This window comes from Pseudorca crassidens, chromosome 11 (genome assembly GCF_039906515.1).
Source record: "Pseudorca crassidens isolate mPseCra1 chromosome 11, mPseCra1.hap1, whole genome shotgun sequence".
Classification (NCBI taxonomy): Eukaryota; Metazoa; Chordata; class Mammalia; order Artiodactyla; family Delphinidae; genus Pseudorca; species Pseudorca crassidens.
This window is the reverse complement of record NC_090306.1, coordinates 6,626,312-6,639,631: the sequence shown is the minus strand read 5'-3', so window position 1 is coordinate 6,639,631 and position 13,320 is coordinate 6,626,312. Positions and strand designations below refer to the sequence as shown.

Here is a 13,320-nt window from a genome sequence, read left to right as displayed (position 1 = left end):
CCAGTAACTGCTCCCTCCTCCCCCGCAGGGCCTCCTCCAGCCCCACTTCCTGTTCCCTGGCCCGGGCCAGGTCCCCTCAGGGCTCAGATGTCGGCTTCCAGATGCCCGGACTCAGAGCAGGGGAACTGTCTCTGGGGAAGCCCCATTCCACTCGCTGCCCAGGCAACACGTGAGTGTGCCTGGAGAGGCTGGAGAGGCTGGGGAGGCTGCGGAGGAGGAGGGTGGGCATGCGGGAGGGGACCCAGGGGCGGATGAATACACACACGGCCTCCAGCAGCCCTCCCCGGGGTGCTCAGGCTCAACGCTCCAGACAAGACCCCCGTCACCTTTAAATGTTCCTGGGGCTTCCCTGGCGGTCCAGCGGTTAACACTCGGTGCTCCCACTGCAGGGGGTGCCTTTGATGCCTAGTCAGGGAACTAAGACCCCACATGCCATGTGGCCAGAAAAATAAAATTAAAAAATAAATGGCCCTCACTTGTACTCCTGTCGCTCCCTCAGACCCCAGGGGAGTCTGGCTGAAGCAGAAAGCAGCCCCTGCGGGGATGAGACTCTCCCGGGAGGTGGGCAATGGTGGAAAACTCACCTTCCTAGCGCGGGCTGACCAGGAGGCTGAAGGAATTGGGGTGACGGGGGGGGCAATAAGCGAGTGGCCAGAGGTGCCCAGGCGTCAAGGGCTGAGGCCGCCGCTGCTGAGCCTTTCCCAGGCCTCTCAGCCCTCAGCACTGCCTGCTGCGTTCGTATCTCCGCAGGCTCCAGGCCGCAGCCATGTGGTCCCATCTGCCCTCGCCCACTCCCAGGTGGTGGCTGCTCCTCTGGGGAGTCCTCCAGGCTTGCCCCACGCAGGGCTCCGTGCTCTTGGCCCAGCCGCTGCCCCAGAAGCTGATGTCCCCCGGGTACCCGGAACCGTATGTCAAAGGCCAAGAGAGCTCCACGGACATCGAGGCTCCAGAGGGCTTTGCCGTGAGGCTCGTCTTCCAGGACTTCGACCTGGAGCCGTCCCCGGACTGTGACCGGGACTACGTCTCGGTGAGCTGGGAGGGCCTCTGTGGAGGGAGCCTCTCGGCCTGGAGCCCAGGGGCAGCCGGCCCCGAAGTGCGAGGCTTACCTGGGAGGCCAGGTGTACCCAGCGCACAGCCTCCCACCGGAGGCCCGGTGCCGACCTGTGCCCCCTGCCGTCTGGGCCCCATAGAAGAGGACAGGACAGCAGGTCTGGCCTTGCCTTTGGAGGTCTCATAAAGGGACACACAAATACTGCGAATCCCTGGAGTCAAAAGCAGGAACTCACACGTCAGTCATTAAAAATCCATCATCAAGTATGTTGAGTGCCTGCTCTGTCAGGCTAGGAAGCTGGACGTAAATATAATAAAAGATTAGGTGACTATGAGTTTCCCTTGGAGGCGCTATGGCAAAACCTCACATATGACAAGGGCATTATTCAGAATAAGGACACTTTAAAAACAGTACTTTACGTTATCTTTTTTTTTTTTTAATTTATTTTTGGTGGTGTTGGGTCTTCGTTTCCACGCGAGGGCTTTCTCTAGTTGCAGCGAGCGGGGGCTACTCTTCGTTGTGGTGCGCGGGCTTCTCGTTGCAGTGGCTTCTCTTGTTGTGGAGCACGGGCTGTAGGCGCGTGGGCTCTAGAGCACAGGCTCAGTAGTTGTGGCGCACGGGCCTAGTTGCTCCACAGCGTGTGGAATCTTCCCGGACCAGGGCTCGAACCCGTGTCCCCTGCATTGACAGGCGGATTCTTAACCACTGTGCCACCAGGGAAGTCCCTACATTATCTTTTGGCTTAAATTTTATTTCTATCCAAATAATACATGTGCATAATTTTTTTTAAAAAAATCAGAGTACGCCAAGGCTTATCATCTCCAGCCTCCTCCCCCTGCCCCCATTGCTGCTCCCCAGGGCAGTCATTTATGATTCATGTAGCTGTTTCATCTGGTGTTTATGTTCAGAAGTATAAATAATTTCTCTATTAACTTCCAGCTCTAAAAGATGAGGACTTAGCTTTATCTCTCTTCGACCTTCACCACCCACGTTTCCCCTCCCCCATCCTCTCAGTTTACCTCTATTATCGTTTTTAGTTAAAACTATATTCATTTTTTACATCATTATGACTTTGAAGTACTCACATCTGTGCACTTGGTGTACAATTTTCTTTCTCCAGCTTTTGGATTTCCCAGCAGTCGATAACTACATAGTGTTTTGGGGGTTTGGGGTTTTTTGGTTTGATTTTTAGTTTGCTGAGTTCTCTCTGTAACCAATCTCCCCCAAACTCTCGGCCAGGAGAGTAAATCTCTCGACATCTTCGAGTACGAATCTCAGTCTCTCGGTTCTCCTTTGCGTTGGTGACATTCCACCCCATCCCACCTGGGGTGACGTCCCCATGACTTATTTCTTCAGTCTCTTTGCTTTCTAAGCCTTCACTTGTCAAGGAGTTCCCTTTTCCCACCTTCCGGAGATTTCCTTTACTTGTCCTGTGTTGGAAGTGACTCTCATCTCCTTCTCTTTCTTGGTTTACTCTCTCCTTTTGGAGGAGCACATTCTCCTCCAGAAAGGGAATGAGGGAACACATTTTAGAGGAACTTAGATAGCCCTGAATGTCTTCGTTCTCCCCTCACACTTGGTGGATAGTTTATCTGGGTTACATTCTAGGTTAGAAGTCATTTTCTCTCAGAATTTTAAGGACACGGTCTTCTAGCCCTAGTGTTGTTAGAACTCCTGAGCCTTAGTGTTTTCTCTCTAGAACTTTCAGCATATTTTCCTTATTACCAGCATCTGAACTTCCATCAGGATGTGCCTTGATGCAGGTCAGGTCATTCTGTACTCATTGTACAGGGTTCTTTTTTTTTTTTTTTTTTTTTGCGGTACGCGGGCCTCTCACTGCTGTGGCCTCTCCCGTTGCGGAGCACAGGCTCCGGATGCACGGGCTCAGCAGCCATGGCTCACGGGCCCAGCCGCTCCGCGGCATGTGGGATCCTCCCGGATCGGGGCACGAACCCGTGTCCCCTGCATCGGCAGGCGGACTCTCAACCACTGCGCCACCAGGGAAGCCCCTGTACAGGGTTCTTTTAATCCAGAGACTCTCTTAATCAAGACCCTTCAATTTGAGAAAGTTCTTGTATTAATTTTTAAATCATTTCCAGACATCTACTTTATTTTCTCCTTCTGGAACTTCTATAATTTCACTGTTGTTAGGTTCTGGACAGATTATCCAGTTTTGTTATCTATTCTGTTCTGTTTTCCATCTCTTTGTCTTTTTGTTCCACTTTGTGGGAGATCTCATTGTAAATCCCAACTTTTTAATGATTTTTTTTTCTGCTAACATTTTTTCATGTCTAAAGGTTCATTCTAATTATCTAAACGTGCCTTTTTGTAGAATCTTGTTCTTGTTTCGTAGAGGCAATATCTACTCTTTTCCCTCTATTGGAATTATTTTAAAACATTTCTCGGGCTTCCCTGGTGGCGCAGTGGTGGAGAGTCCGCCTGCCGATGCAGGGGACACGGGTTCGTGCCCCAGTCCGGGAAGATCCCACATGCCGCGGAGCGGCTGGGCCCGTGAGCCATGGCCGCTGAGCCTGCACGTCCGGAGCCTGTGCTCCGCAACGGGAGAGGCCACGACAGTGAGAGGCCCGCGTACCACACACAAAAAAAAGAAATTAAAAAAAAAACATGTCTCTGCTCCCTGTATTCTGTCTTCTTCACCAAGTTCCTTTGTACCGTTCATCTGTTCTGGCCTGTGCTTTTCATGTTGGAGACTTTCCTGCAATGTGTGATAATCCTTGGCTGTCCATTCATATTTAAGAGTGACGTGCAGAACGCTCTTGAAGGCTCTGTGTGGACAGCTGAAATCTGTCAGAAGACAGGTTTGAAAATCGGGTTATCCACGAGGTGACCCAGATGTACTGCTGGGGGCCTCCTGCACATCCACAGCAGAAGGGTGTTCTCTGGTGACAGCCGGTTTCTTCAGAGGAATCCTCCCGTCTCCTGCTTACGCCGGTTCTGACACCTCCCAGAGATCTGTGATCGGAACCTGCTGCTTTCTGTTGCCCCAGCCCAAGACTCAGGTTACATGTGTCCATCTCCACTCCACCTTGCAAATGTTGTGGGCATCTCTCAGCAGCTATCACCTCCCCTCACCTTTTTGTCCTTGATAACATATCCGTTTTTATCCCTCTGCTGTCCTATTAGTGGGATTTGAGGTGGGAGAGGAGATAAATGCGTGTATTTATTTCTTCAGATTTAGCTGACGTCGGGACTACACTTTATTCAACTCAGCCTATGTCTGTCGAACACCTACAGTGCCCTGTTCTCCTTAGCCTTGCATCATTTTAATCCCAGCCTGACTCTTCCCTTGTCACTGACGGAGTTCGAGCTCAGGGATAGGATTGTTCCCTCCTTCCTGCTTCCAGAGCAAATCACACACACACACGCACGCACGCACGCACGCACGCACGCACATCTCGAATGCAGAATTCAACACACTGTAACCTAGTTCATGTTTTGCCCGTCAGAACCCTCAGCCAGATTCTGGTCTCCTTGGTAGCAGAACTGTGTCTTAATTCACACAGTTGTATACACAGGTGTATCCCCAGCACCTAGCACAGCATCTCCCACACAGAACGTAATGAACAGCTGTTTGTCAAAGGAATAAAGGAAAGAATGAGTGAAACCCAAGCGTGCCGCGCGCGCAGGACACACAACACAGTGGTTTCTGAATGAGCAGGTATTTGGTGCCACTTTCCCCGCTGCTTTTCTGCAGACACTGGAGAGCTGCCCTGGGACACAGGGGCGTCCTGGCCGGAAGGGGCCTCCACAGACCATTTTATAGGAGAGGAGACTAAGATCTGGGGAGAATGAAGGAACGGAGAGCCAGCAAGAGCCCAGGATATGTGGATCAATATGAAAGTCAGCAATGAAATGAGCTGAGCAGTGAGCCGTATGCCCGGGAGAGAGATTAAACATGAAGCGGTGGCCAGGGGAACTCCTTCCAAGGTGCCCTTCCTTGGGTTGGGGACCCCATAGAAAGGCATTTGAGCAGGGTTTTGATTTAAGTTAGGCAACAGTAGACAGTGTAACCACACCGTGTACATTTTGTGTTCTTAGATCCCATACCTTGCGAGGGCTTCATTTATAGTTTGTGGGGTAAGAGGAGAGACACTCCAAAAGAAGGACAACAGGGAAGGCCAGGAACCCCAGGGGCTCAGTCTGTGCAGAGGGTCTTCTCGCTTCTCAGATGTTGGCCACAGGAAGTTACTCAGAGAAGTGAAATGTGATGGAGATGGAAGAAGCTGGACGGGAGGGACTTACGTCTGCATATTCATTGATTCAAAGCTGTGATGCTGTAGGTACCAGGTTGAGCATCAGGGACTCAGTGGGGAGCAAAATAGATGTAGTTTCTGCCTTCTGAGAACTTATAATCCAGTTATTATAAGTTTCTATTTCAATTCTTGAAATATTGTGGGCTGTATGAGATAAGCATGGCAGGCTAAAGGAATCTGCTGGGTATCTGGTCATGGACGGAAGAAACCTGGGAGCCAGTAATGGAGCAGGAAGCAACTTGAGGAAGGCTCCGTGGGGTGGTGCGGTTTCTGAGCCCCAGCGGTACGTAGACCTTCAAGGCGGGGCTGGGGGTCCAGGCTGCGGCATGACCCTGTGACCACCTGTGGTGCAGATTCACCCCACGCCTGCCTGCCCCCCCTCCCCTTTCAGATCACAGCCAGTGGAATGGATCCCAGTCGGTTCTGTGGGCAGCAGGGCTCCCTGCTGGGCAGCCCCCCTGGTCAGAGGGAATTTGTGTCCTCAGGGAACAGTTTGCGGCTGACCTTCCGTTCACCCGCCTCTGAGGACAGAACCCCGGGCCTCCACAAGGGCTTCCTGGCCCTCTACCAAGCCGTGGGTGAGTGAACCCCTTGGGGTGCAGGGAGGGAAGCCCCTGCCCATAGCCCTGGCCCCTGGTATCTTGAAGTGACAAGCGGAAGCTGAGGCTGGGGGCTCGGGACACCTGGGCTCAGCCCCTTGCTGCCCGGCCCGCCCTGCTGGTGAGCAGCCCAGTCGCAGGGCACCCAGCTCAGCTCCAGCTCTTGTCTCCCTACATATTTACAGGCCCAGCACTTGCAGATCATCTCGTTTGTCAAGAGGAGCCAAAAATTCAGATTTTTAAGTGAAATTCCAGATTTTCAAATGGTAACCCCAGGTTTTTTGAAAGATAATACATGCCCACAGTAAAATTTTCAAAAAAATAATCTTCCTCTAACCTCTGGCCCCTAATCCCTGGCTATTCTGTCCAGAAATGACTCTGTTCTCTATTTCCTGGGTATTCTTCCAAAGACATTCCAGGCCACTCAAATATAAATATTGTGGGCGTGTGTGTTGCTAATAGTCACAATGTTTTAAATTTGCCATTTTTCATTCAATGATTTTTTTTTTTTTTTTGGCCGTGCTGTGCAGCTTCTGGGGTCTTAGTTCCCCAATCAGGGATCAAACCCAGGCCCCGGTGGTGAAAGCGCTGAGTCCCAACCACTGGACTGACAGGGAACTGCTTCAATGATATATCTTAAAGATCATCCCATATACATGTGGTTAGCATTGCCTAATTCTTTTTTTTTTTTTTTTTGCAGTACACGGGCCTCTCACTGTTGTGGCCTCTCCCGTCGCGGAGCACAGGCTCCAGACACGCAGGCTCAGCGGCCATGGCTCACGGGCCCAGCCGCTCCGCAGCATGTGGGATCTTCCCGACCGGGGCACGAACCCGTGTCCCCTGCATCGGCAGGCGGACTCTCAACCACTGCGCCACCAGGGAAACCCATATATACATCTTTGATCACATATATGAGGATAAATTCTTAGAAATAAAAAAGTGAAAAACATTCGCAATTTTAATTTTGATATTGCTAAATTTCCCTACAAAAGTTTTGCTAATTTACAGTCCCACTAACCATATATGAAAATGCCTGTTTCCCATACCCTACTTTCACAGTTACTTTCAGACTTTTATAGCATTAACAATCTGCAGTGAAAAATAATTCAAATAATAAAAAAAAAAAAGAAGAAGAAAACTGTGCTGGGAACTCCCTGATGGTCCAGTGGTTAGGACTCGGCGCGTTCCATGCCGAGGGCCCAGGTTCAGTCCCTAGTTGGAGAACTAAGGTCCTGCAAGCCATGCGGCCAAAAAAAAGTTTTTTTTAATTTAAAAAATAAAATTAAAAAAAGACTGTGCAGGTCAAACTAAATATGGCCACGGACCAGAATCAGTCCCTGGGTTGCCAGTTTGCAGTTCTGTTCTCTGTCCTATTGACCTCTGTTTCCCTTTAGGTATGAATCATAGTCAGCCCATCAGCCAGGCCAGTGGGGACCCTGAGGCCATCAACACACCTGGAGACAACTCCACTGAGATCCAGAGCCACTGCCAAGAGCCCTATTATCAGGCTATGCCCGCAGGTAAGTCCCCACCTGCTGAAGAACCAGCTCCTACCTGCCTCACTCCCCCCAAGAGGTCTGAAGCCTCTTTCAGCCCCTCCTCCCAATTCTGAGCCTGTTCTGTGCCTCCCTCATTTCACTCCCAGGGACACTCACCTGCACTGCCCAGGTGCCCTGGAAGCAGACACAGGAAAGGGAGGAGGTTCCTCGCTGTGTGCCTGGTAAGTGGGGACCTGTGGCACCATGACGTTGGCTACTTCCCAGAAAAGCCTCAGCTATTGCACAGGGCCTGTCTAAGGGCACAGGACAGCCGTAGAATAGGAAGGGGGAGGTGAAGACAGAAAATGAGGCAGAAAAGGGGAACCAAGAAGGCCCAGAAAAGAAGGAAGGAGCTCATCCCTTCTCCTTCGAGGATCAAGGGATAACTGGGAAACGAAAAGCCAGAAGGAAGCTAATCAGAGGGACGGATGAGTTGAAATAAGAGAAAACCCTCTTTTGACATGGTCTGCTTTAACGATACACAGAGAGGCTCTCTGTCCCCAAAATATTTCCCTACCTTAATGCCACAGTGCCAGAAGGCCCAGCATTTTTTAAAAAAATTTTGGAGATAAAATTCATATAACATAAAAATCACTCTTGCAAAGTGTACAATTCAGTAACTTTTAGTGTATTCACCATGTTGTGCAACCATTACTACTTATTCTAGAGCATTTTCATCACCCCAAAAAGAAACTCCAACTCTCCCTTCTCCCATCTCCTGGCAACCACTACCTACTTTCTATCTCTGTGGATTTTATTCTGGACATTTTATGTCAATGGAATCATATAATAGCCTTTTGCGTCTGGCTTCTTTCATTTAGTGTAATGTTTTCAAGGTTCATCCACGTTGTAGCATGTATCAGTTCTCCATTCCTTTTCTTTTCTTTTCATTTTTTGGCCGAGCTGTCCAGCATGTTGCATCTTAGTTCCCCAAGCACGAATCAAACCTGCGCCCCTTGCAGTGGAAGCAGGGAGTCTTAACCACTGTACCGCCAGGGAAGTCCCAGTACTCTATTCCTTTTCATGGCTGAATAGAATTCCACTGTACAGATAGACCACATTTTGTTTATCCATTCACAGATTGATAGACATTTAGGTTGTTTTCACTTTTTGCCTTTTATGAATATTGCCGCGGTGAGCATTCATGTACAAGTTTCTGTTTGAACACGTCTTCAGGTCTCTTGAGTATAGACCTAGGAGTGGAATTGTTGGTTCACATCCTAACTCTGTGTTTAACTTTTTGAGGAACTGCCACACTGTTTTCCACAGTGACTGCACCATTTTACATTCCCACCAGCAATAGAGGAGGGTTCAGGTCCACCATTTGGGGGTTCTTTGGGGGGAGGGTTGGTTTTCTTAATATTTTGGCCCAGCCTAGCGGCCTGTGGGACTGTAGTTCCCCCACCAGGGATGGAACCGGCACTCTCAGCAGTGAAAGCACAGAGTCCTAACCACTGGACCACCAGGGAATTCCCTCAGGTCCACCATTTTTGAAACCCAGTTTTTTGAGTCAAACATGCCTTTCTAATCCAATCTGAGTACAGTTCTCAGGTTTTACTCCTGAGCCACAGAAAGCTCTAGGGGCGGAGCCTGACATAGTGCTTTGGGAGGGGGAGATGTTAAAAATGGAGAAACGGGACTTCCCTGGTGGCGCAGTGGTTGGGAGTCTGCCTGCCAATGCAGGGGACACGAGTTTTGAGCCCTGGTCCGGGAGGATCCCACGTGCTGTGAAGCAGCTAGGCCCATGTGCCACAACTACTGAGCCTGCGCTCTAGAGCCCACAAGCCACAACTACTGAGCCTGTGTGCCACAACTACTGAAGCCCGCACACCTAGAGCCTGTGCTCCACAACAAGCCACCGCAATGAGAAGCCTGTGCACCTCAAGGGTAGCCCCAGCTCGCCACAACTAGAGAAAAGCCTGTGCACAGCAACGAAGACCCAGTGCATCCAAAAATAAATAAATAAATAAACAAATTTTATTTGTTTATAAACAAGGACAGGAGACACTGAAGACAAACTGCTTTGCTGCACGGTTTTGCTCAAAGAAGGTCCCACCAAGAGTCTAAAAAAGTGGCTTAGGACTTCCCTGGCGGTCCTGTGGTTAAGACTCCGCATTTCCACTGTAGCGGGCACCGGTTCCATCCCTGGTTGGGGAACTAAGATCCTGCATGCCGCGCGGTGCGGCAAAAAAAATAAATAAAAATTAAATTTAAAAGGTGGCTTTAAAATGGCTGAGGAGGCAGGAGAAAGCACTTCACAGAAGTAGGTTTCCAGATGCAGCAGCTGGTTTTTCACTTTACCCCTCCTGTCTCCCAGTCTGCGGACGGCCGGTCATCCCCATCGCCCAGAACAGGGAGCCCGTTGGTGCCTCCAGAGCTGAGCTGGGCAACTTCCCCTGGCAGGCCTTGACCAGCATCTACGGCCGAGGCGGCGGGGCCCTGCTGGGCGACAGGTGGATCCTCACCGCCGCCCACACCATCTACCCCAAGGACGGTATCTTCCTCGGGAAGAGCCGGCGCGCGGAGGTGTTCCTGGGCCACACGAACATCGACGAGCTGCTGGAGCTGGGCGGCCACCCGGTGCGCCGCGTGGTCGTGCACCCAGACTACCGCCCGGACCAGACCCACAACTTCCACGGGGACATCGCCCTCCTGGAGCTGCGGCACAGTGTCCCGCTGGGCCCCCACCTCCTCCCGGTCTGCCTGCCCGACCGCAAGGCCCTGTACCGCCCGGGCCTGGCGGGCTACGTCAGTGGCTTTGGCGTGGAGAACGGCTGGTTGACCACGGAGCTGAAATACTCCCAGGTGCCCGTGGCCCCGAGGGCGGCCTGCGAGGCCTGGCTCCGAGAGAAGCGGAGGACCGAGGTGTTCTCCGGCGGCATGTTCTGCGCCGGGGACAGCACGCGGCCGCAGAGTGTCTGCCAGGGGGACAGTGGTGGTGCCTACGTGGTGTGGGACGATCGTGCCCGTCGCTGGGTGGCCACGGGCATCGTATCCTGGGGCATTGGGTGTGGTGAGGGGTACGGCTTCTACACCAAAGTGCTCAACTACGTGGACTGGATCAGAGGAGTGATTGGCGGGAAGGATGACCCCGGGGTGCTGAGCAGGGGCACCCACCGTGGAGCCCAGACGGGAGAGGGTTGGGTTGAGGACTGAACCCTGGGCGTGGGGCGGTGGGAACAGAGATTCCTATTCAGGTCACAGGTGCAGCAAACCACTGAGCCAGAGAAATCCTCCGCGTCCCTCAGCCCCCTTCTCACCCTCCACCTTCCTGCGGGTTTGCGCGCTACACCCACACGTCTCCTCGCTACACCCACACGTCTCCTCGAGTTTCCGCTTTGAACTTCATCCCCCGGGACGCGGCGTCTCTCTCCCGAGAGACAGTCTCCTCATCCTCCTGCTCAAGTGCAGTGTGGGAAAGTAGTCTCAGTTCATTTCTGAAACTCTTCAAAGCCCCTGTGATCGACCTTCAAAGAGTCACATAGTCTTGGCTTCACCTCGCACAACTCCTTGGCTGCAATTATAGTCACAGCTCTACGTTGTTCTGTATCTTCTTCTATCAGGTGCTTCCCGTGTGTTACTTCACCGACTCCTCACACCAGCTTTGCAAAGGATGAGTTATTATCCACGTTTTACCAAGGAGGAAACTGAAACTCAGGGAGATAAAGGGACTCTTCCAAACCCCACAGCTGATACAGGACGGCGAAGGCATGTCCTTTCCAGTACACCTCGACGGCTCTCAGGTGTCCTCAAGACCTACTGTATCGCCCACTCCCCGATCCCCGCATCCTTTTAGATTCTCCCTCCTGGGAATTCCTGCCTCGGTGAAGCTGACAGCAGCTGGCTCACACTTTCCTGCTGGCCGCACTCCTGCAGACACCTCGGTGAGCCCAGCCCTGGGCTGGACGGTCCTGCAGGCACCCCCAGAGCTGCTGGACACCCTGGGCCATGTCCCCAACATGGCACACTGCTCTCCCTGAAAAGACCAACTCTTTAATTTTTAGTAAGGACTTGATGTCACATCAAGCACACTGCTCTCCCTGAAAAGACCAACTCTTTAATTTTTAGTAAGGACTTGATGTCACAGTAAAAGACACAAGTAAAATACAGTTGTTCAAATGGAAAACATAAAAAGACACAAATAAAAAACAATTGTTCAACTGGAAATAGAAGACAGATACATAAAACAGAAGAGAACAAATTTGCTAGACTTCAAGGTCGAGTTAGCTATATGGTTAAAGGTTACATTTATCTTTGAGAAAATAGCAGGATTCAAAGTTATACATACATGTGGTTTCTTCAATTTTTTAAACCTATACATAGTACAGAATACTCAAAATATTAATCTGAGGGTTTTTTAGTGGTATAATTTTGGCTGTGTTGTTTTCCCCTACGTTCCACTAAATTTTATTTAATGAGTATATATTAGTTTTATTTGTCTTATTTCTTTAATTTTTTAAAATTTATTTATTTATTTTTGGCTGCGTTGGGTCTTCGTTGTTGCACGCGGGCTTTCTCTAGTTGTGGCGAGTGGGGGCTACTCTTTATTGCAGTGCACGGGCTTCTCATTGAGGTGGCTTCTCTTTTTGCTAAGCACGGGCTCTAGGCGCTCGGGCTTCAGTAGTTGTGGCTCACGGGCTCAACTGCTCTGCGGCATGTGGGGTCTTCCCGGACCAGGGCTCAAACCCATGTCTCCTGCATTGGCAGGCGGATTCTTTACCACTGCACCACCAGGGAAGCCCCTGTCTTCTTTATTTTTATTATTGAGAACATGATGAGTTTCTCCCTGCCAAGGCAAAAAATATATACCTATACATATCTATATGTCTGTATCTATCTATCTAGATCTAGACAGGTCTAGATATAGATAGATACAGGTAGATATAGTTATAGGTACAGGTATATAGATATATAGATGTAAATATATCCACAGAGGGAAACATACCATTATGTTAAGAGAGAAAACTTTTTTCTCCCCAGAATCACATCTTAAAAGGAATGATCAATATAACAGTGTCTTCAATACTGGTTTGAAAACAAATGCTTGAGCAATCTTCACGTGGCTGTTTCTTCTTGCTGTCCTTGGTATACATCAAGGGTATAACAGAACATGTAAGTCAAGGTTATTTTGTATGGTTGGGCAGAGTGGGAATCCGACTGGGACTGAGCTAATGAGGTCCAAGCTTGTCAGTTTCCAGTCATGCCACATGGTACCAGGACAGAACTCAGAATCCCTAGGAGGAATGGGAGAGTTTCTGCCAAGACTTACCTTCTTGGATCACCTCCTCTACCTGTATATCTGCCATCCTGCCCCGTGGTAAGCGCACAGCACACACATACTGCTGTCCAGATACTAATGTGCAGTTTGCTAGACAAGATTCCCCTCCTTTCTTGCCTCCTGACCTCCTCCTTATCCTTCTTCCCTACCTTTTGTCCTTCCTCACCTGACAAGGCCACGGATCATCATGGATCAGCCCTGCCGGCAGACTCAGTCCTCGGCTCTGATGTATAAACCTGCTGGAGATCCTCCAACCCTCCAACCTGGCCTGATCTTGCCTCTCCCATGTGCCTGCTCTCAAACTACATTCAGTGAGGACCTGGCCACTGCCTAACGGGAAGCTGCCACATCTTGGCGAGCCCAGTGCCTGGGAAAGTGCCTGGCACTTTAAATAGGTAGCTTCCAAATGGATAAGTGAGGAGGTGGGTGGGTAGAGAGACAGAGGGATTCATCTAATAGGGCAAACAAGCAGGATGGACTACAGAGGCCTGAGAACTCAGAGGCCTGTTCTGGATCTGCGTCTCCCTGTGGAGCACACCGCTATAGGGTCGCTGAGCCCTGGAGAGTTGAAGAAAGTCTT

General features: G+C 50.5%; 1 protein-coding gene across 1 annotated transcript; it reads left to right on the top strand.

The window, feature by feature from the left end:
* Positions 1-9: 9 nt before the first annotated feature.
* C1RL (complement C1r subcomponent like) lies at positions 10-11,885 on the top strand. The gene is made up of 6 exons (XM_067695609.1): positions 10-169; positions 751-1,027; positions 5,717-5,903; positions 7,319-7,444; positions 7,570-7,644; positions 9,780-11,885. Exons 1-6 carry the CDS (start codon positions 102-104, stop codon positions 10,616-10,618), a joined length of 1,572 nt encoding a protein of 523 aa, XP_067551710.1. The 5' UTR covers positions 10-101; the 3' UTR covers positions 10,619-11,885.
* The last annotated feature ends 1,435 nt before the right edge of the window (positions 11,886-13,320 follow it).

Coding starts and splice junctions, on each gene's coding strand:
- C1RL (XM_067695609.1), top strand. CDS start 102: ATGCCCGGACTCAGAGCAGGGGAACTGTCTCTGGGGAAGCCCCATTCC. Junction 5,904..7,318: donor GGCCCTCTACCAAGCCGTGG/GTGAGTGAACCC, acceptor GTTTCCCTTTAG/GTATGAATCATAGTCAGCCC. Junction 7,445..7,569: donor TTATCAGGCTATGCCCGCAG/GTAAGTCCCCAC, acceptor TTTCACTCCCAG/GGACACTCACCTGCACTGCC.